The sequence below is a fragment of the Sinocyclocheilus rhinocerous genome, unplaced genomic scaffold, assembly GCF_001515625.1.
Source record: "Sinocyclocheilus rhinocerous isolate Xijiao unplaced genomic scaffold, SAMN03320098_v1.1 scaffold980, whole genome shotgun sequence".
NCBI lineage: Eukaryota > Metazoa > Chordata > Actinopteri > Cypriniformes > Cyprinidae > Sinocyclocheilus > Sinocyclocheilus rhinocerous.
Window position 1 is genome coordinate 316,510 of NW_015635053.1, and position 7,365 is coordinate 323,874.

General features: G+C 36.4%; 1 protein-coding gene across 1 annotated transcript in view; it reads right to left on the reverse strand.

Annotated features, from left to right (window-relative positions):
- The window catches only part of LOC107746512 (neuron navigator 1-like), a 24,914-nt gene extending 23,425 nt beyond the window's left edge, over positions 1-1,489 (reverse strand). Inside the window, exon 1 of the mRNA XM_016560753.1 lies at positions 856-1,489. Within this exon, the coding sequence (XP_016416239.1) occupies positions 856-1,339 (484 nt within the window). The 5' untranslated portion in view covers positions 1,340-1,489. The remainder of the gene's footprint in view (positions 1-855) is intronic.
- Between the last annotated feature and the right edge of the window lie 5,876 nt (positions 1,490-7,365).

The window sequence follows — 7,365 nt, forward strand, 5'->3', positions numbered from 1 at the left end:
AAATATATATATATAAATATATATATATATATATATATATGCACCAGTTTTGTATATTCTAATGCAAAAATGTGATGATATTGCCACATTGTTTGTACATGGCCGATTGCTTAATAATAAAAAAAATAAAAATAAATACAAAATTTAAAAAAAGGCCTCCCTGAGCTTCCCACTGCCCTGTATCTTGCTCTCTCATTGGCTGTAGGTCAACACCAATGTATTTTTCAGTCAGAACTCATTTCACACAGCAGGATTCTGAATCGCCGACAGGTCCAGATTATTTAGCATGCCAAATATTTCACAGGCATCGGCGAAATATTTTGCCTCCGATTTCAAAAATTTGTCTGCGATTTCGCAAAACCTGTCGGCGAGTGAATATCAGGGCTAAAATCGTGCAGTGTGAACTTGGCATAAGGTGGCATATTCTGGAGATTAGGGCAGTGTGTCAACTCTGCTACAATGGTAAGGCAAATATACTCCTGGATCAACCCCCTTCCCCCCGATTGGAGCGCAGATTGGTCTCACCCAATACGTGCACAGATGCAAGACATGAGCTTGCAATGTAAACAAAAAGGGATGTGGCGATTGTTCAATGAAACCATGCAGTGTTTGAAATAAAGCAACATTCATAATCATAAACATGCAGATGCAGCTTCAAGCCCAGAATAGATATATGAATAAAGTGTGCATAGTTATGCGAGCAGCACAGGATGAATAAGAAATACAAAGCGAGGTGGTTGCTAAGCAAGAGCAGGGCTGGGTTGAACTATGGAAGTGATGCTGGATCCGTCAGCCAGGCAGCATTGCTCATTCTTCGGCATTGCAAGCGGATTAGTGGATCTTGTTATTACTTACCCAACATCTGACTGAAGAGAAGCTGCTCCAGGTCCCCAAGTACCGTTACAACCAGTTCAGGGTCCACCTTTAGGAAGGTCTTGTCCCCTTCCTCTGGTTCTGGTGCATCTTTGCCCCCTCTGCCCCCTCCTGGGGTGGCTGCCCCTGAGGTACCACTTAAAGTTTTCTTGCCATTAGCTTTAGCCTTGCTGGACAAGATCTCATCATCTGACTTGCCGTCATCTGCCAGCTCTTGAGCCTTGCTGATGGGTTTGACCTCAGCGTAAGGACCCTTTGGTATCCGACTGGGTTTGCCCAGTTTGGAAGGTGGGCTAAAGGGTTTTGGCTTTCCCTGAAACAGTGAATGCTCTGACTTGGAAAGGTTCTTGGAAAGTGGGATACTCTTGCCTGTACCCACTCCGGCATCTTTGAGCTTGCCGGACTTGTTCTGACCTGCCCCTGGCTTTTCGATGTCATCCGACCACTTGGGCTGGTACAGGTGCATCTTCTTCTCGGCGTCCGTAAGCACACATAAATTGGTCAAGGACTTTTGCTTGCGCAGGTTACTAGGCACTGGAAGACGACCCTCCGAGTTTCCCGCTCGGTAGACCTTTAGCTCAGCCCGAGGAGTAGCCTGTGGGAGCCCTGACTTGCCCCTTTTCGCAGTGAATTTGCATACCACTGGTCAGTCAGTTATTTTTGTGACAATTTGTTTCCAAGACCTTACTGAAGACCACCAAAGCATTTAAAAAATAAACTACTTTTCCACCATATTTTCTGAAGAAATTTCTACCAAAATGGTCTGCTCTATAGGGACAATAAAGATACCCACTACTAAAAACAATTTTCCAGCACAAGACTGCACTAGAAGCTTTACGGAATCATTTCATAAAATGTATTTGATAATAAAAGTAGCTATCATTGTTACCTAAACTCTCTAAAGCTCACAACATATGGAAGCAATATCACAAGGAAAGGAAACAAAAACAATGCTTTATGAGGTGATAATATTATGCTGTCTAAAATTTCCATAACACTCGGTTTTAAATAAATTTATGTTTACAGTTTCTCAGTTGTTAAACCTTTCTTAAAAAGGAAAAAGTATTTTTGAGTATGACTCAGTCCAAGGGCCAAGCTTTCCAAACAAAGCCACAGAGACCAGAGGAACTAGGAGGAAATCCTCTTTACAAGCCAGACTAAAGCTGGACCATAGATTCATGGCTTCTAATGCACTGGCTACCTACTCATGTGTTCTCATACGGCCGTGTGTCATTGAGGAGAACTCCTGTAATATCCTACACGTACTACTACTCCCTCACATCATTTCATGTCTGTAAGAGATGACTATGATAGGAAATAGCACCATTTCTCTCTACTCTCCCACTCAGCAGAGTAAAGTATTAACTGATCATGCCATGGATCTGCTATCTGTTTTCAAATAAACTACGATGTTCTACTGAATTCAAAAGTACAGGATGACCTTAGAGGAAAACACTCCCGCAGGCTGTCAGGCAATGTTCTGAGCCAGAAACCAGTTCCCTTTCCAAGATATGAAGACAATTCTTCTTAAGACAGCTGCAATAAAATCATATAATTGTAGACTTGTATGTAAATATATATTATGGATTATTAAAGAAGCCTTTGTGTGTACTTATGTCACTCTTATAAAGTAGCATAAATTGGAAGTGATGTTAATGGCTAATCATATCCGTCACTGAAGCGTTCTTTATCTTGCTTTAGCAAACAGAGGAAATTCCCATCCGTGCATGTGAGTCCTAATGAATAATCTGTCTCTTTACTTTGTTTGTTTAGCCACATTTTGTAAGACTAGGAAGCATCACTGTAGCGTTTTTATCTGATCAACCTGATATAACATCTCCTGATGGACCCTTTTAACAAATTACCGCTGTGATTACTAGTGAATGATTTAAAAGGATGGCAGAACTCTTGTTATCAGACTTGGTGCAATTTAAAAGCATTAATGATCTATAAGAGGTCTGGATTGAAATGTCTTTGTTTCTGCAGGCCAGTGAAGTGAAGTATGCAGCAAAAAGGAAAAAGCTAGTCTATAAGTATGCAGGATAGAGAGACCCACCCAGAAGACCATAGCAATGTGCTAAAATCACTCAGAACACATTAGCAATCACACAGCCAGTGATGTTATTGTCAACATAAACTATTTTCATTTAAAACAAAGCTGAATAATATAACATAAATGTCTAATATAAATATTAGAAGAAAAACGTAAATGAAAAAAAAAATGTAAATGAAAATCTTGCCTTGCCAACTAGACTGCAAAAAAATGTTTTTTTTTTTAAAGCCGTACATAAAACAGATTATTGGAGTATGTTTTACAAGAACATACTATATCAGTCTTTCTGCTTAATTTTATGTTTAATTCAGTGTTACTTGTTTCTTTGTAATTATATGTTACATTTATAAGTCATTTCTTACACCTATTTTTTAGTTTAATGTAGTTTAATTTATTACACCTATTTTTTGTTCTAACAAAAAAAAAAAAAAAAAAAAGTTTATGCTGAAGTACTAAAAAACAAAAACTAATAAAAATGGCAAACGCACATCAAAAAATGATCAAATGTAAACAAATTGAAATGAAAACTCAAAATTTAAAAATAGCGGATTCAAAACATAAATACATACTATAATAGTAAATAAATAATACTAAAATAACTCTGCACAAAGCAATGCTCTGATACCAGAACACCCTAGACACAAAATAGTGCTTTAGTAACCACATAGCAACACCCTAGAAACCACACACAACACCCTAGCCAACATACTAATAAAACAAATAAATACAAATAAAAATATTAATTACAAAGCAACACTCTGGCAACCACCCTCAACACTCTACACTCTTAAAAATAAAATTTATTTTAAAGGGTTTTCACAGTGATGTCATAGAAGAACCATGCTGGTTCCCCAAAGAACCTTTCATTGATCTCTTCTTAAAATAACAGTTTTTTTATCATAGTGTAAAGAACATTTTAATGATCTAAAGAACCTTTTTTCCACTATAAAGAACCTTTTGTGGATTGGATGCTAAAGGTTCTTCATGGAACCATCGATGCCAATAAAGAACTTTCATTTTTAATAGTCTAGCAACCACCTAAAAAAAAACTAAAAAAACCTGAGAATGCCTTAGTAAGTACATTGAAACAGCCTTCAATCACTTTTGCATTTTTAAAATCACATTTGCAATGGCAAACACCATATTTTTTTTCAGAAAACACAAAAACCTAGCTAGCGTGACAAGTGTCCATGTCAAATTGAGAGACACAGCACACATGTGACACTACTATTACACTTGTCCCTCCTGGCATCAGGGCAATTAGCATTTATAGTGGCTTTACCTTGAGGTAAAAGCTTCCCAAGAGCACCTGTTTTTCTATGCCCAGTCTCACGTCTCATCCACTGGAAACATTATGATTCTATTTGAAGAAATGAATGTTCCTCTTTCTTTGTACAAGCAGTCCACGTCAGGGTTTATGAGGTGCACTGAACTTTTCACAGAGCATCTAAGCTTTGAAACGGGTTCAAAACTATACTTTTCAGGAAGAAGAACCCGCATTAAAACAGTGAGCGATTTGTGTGCCAAAACAAACGATTAACAAGCAACAGGGATGATTTCCTTCAATCTGATTTTGGATGCTTCTGGATAAACGTGCTAACAGGCTTTGCTGGCATAAGTTCATCACTACGTACTGTATGTATTTGTATTGTATTTTTGCCTCCCTCTCCTCGCCATAAGCGAAATAATAATTCGGCCTTGATCTCTGCAATCTGTCAAAAACCTGTAAGCATAAACGCTAAAGATTTTCTCCCAATTAATTGCCATAAACCAGATCTGGCAGCTTTTGTTCTTCTATCCTGGAAGCATTAATAAAAGCTGCCATAAGCATTTAGACAATCTGCTCCTGAACACAGGGATTACACTTCATATAGACGGGTCACACAATATGTGACTATATGGTCATGCTTATGGACTGACATAAAATCGAATGTTCAAAATAGATTTTGCATTTGTATTATTATAGAAGATGAAATCCAACATCAGCACCACAACCTTGCACTCAACCTAATTCTTTTGTTAAAGGTCCACTAAGTATATTACTTGATAATCCATACATTATTTTTTTTTTTGAAAAATCATGTTAAAACGCGAGTATCAATTATGATCCATCAGGCTTTTGAGGAACGTTTTTTGTTCACCTCTCAATCATCATTATAATGCATTGCATTAATAAAAACGACAGAGACTAAAACTAATCATTTAAATATCATTCATGTTATTAGAAGATATAGAGTGACAACTGATATTTATATGCATTTTATGTTTATATCTGTTATACTGTTATAAAGATCTCATTCATTTAAATTACAAGCGATTAGAATTCCATCATACTTTTTACCATATAAATATGTCTCTGCACCAAATTGTATATTTTTGCTCAGTTTGTAGCATGCTACTGTACATTGTTGTCACATAACAGGATGTGACCTTTGGGTTCATTCATCACATGGAGGACATGTTGAGTGCACAGAATTGTGGGATACAGTAAAAGTATTCAATGCATACCAAAAATGTCATTCTTTGCATAGTATGCATACTATTTACTAGTATGTGTAATATGAAATTGTATGTGTCAGATGCTACACTAATACATGCTAGTGTATGAGATGTGGTGTTAAAAATTGTTTCCAAACTAGTTTTTCATTACACCTGAAGTATCAACATAGAATCAATCTAATTAGCTAATTAAGCTAAGCACATTTAAAATTAAGTTAAATGAAAAGATTGTGTCGACACTTGTAATATTGTATTATTGTTTAAACATTTTGAAACTTTTTTTGAAGAAAAATTTATAACAAATGTTAAATAATATAGTGAATTTTCTGTGTAATAATTTATATGGCAATAGTAAATAATACAATTATTATTATTTTATTTTTTTTGTAAAATCTTTCTTGCAAAAACATTTTGTCAGATGCTATTAGCTTCTACTTTTGAAAGGTCAAAAAAAAAAAAAACTTTTGAAAGGTCATGAATTAAGAAACATGCTTTTTGCAGCCATATTGTGTAGTTTTAGCATCACATGTAAACTGGTAACCAGAAGAAAAACCTGGCCTGCTAATTCCGAACATAACCATGTTTACATATTGCCCGCTCTTATACAGTACAGCAGCCTTTTTGAAAACCTGGAAACAATTTAGCATTTAGCACTTCTAGTGCCATCATCCCAAAGTCAATGGGTTTTTTAAATAGCTATTTGGTCAAGATATTTTTGTTTTTTTTCCAACAACATTAAATACATCAGTAATAGCCACTTGTGTGTATGTTTTTTTAAACTTTTGCTTGTCTTGAAAAAAATGGCTAAATGGGACTCCATTAAAAATCATCAGACTCTCTGCTGCCCCCAACAGCTCTGGAGATTCAGATATGCCCATATGTTTACTAACATAGTCTGTCATGTGGCCTCAACATGGTGGCTACTCTGAGGAGGTGAGATAATGATAAGACAGACACTAGTGGAACAGAAAACACAAAACCTTCAGGTTTGATGCTTCAAAGAAGCTGAGAGAATCAAAGCACATGTTCAGTGCAGTTCTTGACAGTGTTGTGATGTTTCATTGTGATTATCTCATCTGCTTGTGCTGGATGTTGACACATCGTAGTCATAAATAACTGCTGTCTCTGCCTACGCTGGTAGAGACGTGATGTCTCTGTGTGTGAAAGATGAGGCAATGTAATGTGTCAGTGTACATTTGTGTGTGTTAGTGCGTCAACCATCTGAGGGTGAAGGCAGCCGTCAGATGTTGAAATGGGAAAAGTGTAATTCAATCTGCAGATCGGCTTTTGTCGATTCTCAGGGGTGGATCTGATCTCAAACCCGATGAAACCCATGAGCCCACTTACTATAATGCTTACGCTTTCAGATCACTCATCACTAACTCGCACACTCAGATGGTTCATCACTAATACACTCACAGATCACTTATCACCTGCACACACTTATACACACATTCTCAGATAGCTCAATGCTAATACACACACACACACACAGACAAACATACAGTACATACGCTCAGATCATTCGTCGCTAATACACACAACTCTTAGACTACTCATCATCACTATTATACTTACACACTCTCAGACCGTACATCACTAACACACACACCCTTAATGACTCTGGACCACATGCTACTGAACCTTTCTTCTGTCCTGGAACTTCATGTTGAGTTTTTATTCATCAAGGATACATTAAATTGATCAAAAGTGACAGTAAAAACATTTATAATGTTACAAAAGATTTCAATTTCAAATAAACACTGTTTTTCTGAACCTTCTTATAAAGTACTTAAAAAAAATGTATCACAGTTTCAGCAAAATTATTAAGCAGCACAACTGTTTTCAACATAAGAACTGTTTCTAGAGCAGGAAATCATCATAAGGATCATACGACACTGAAGACTGAATTAATGATGCTGTATTTTTGATCAAATAAA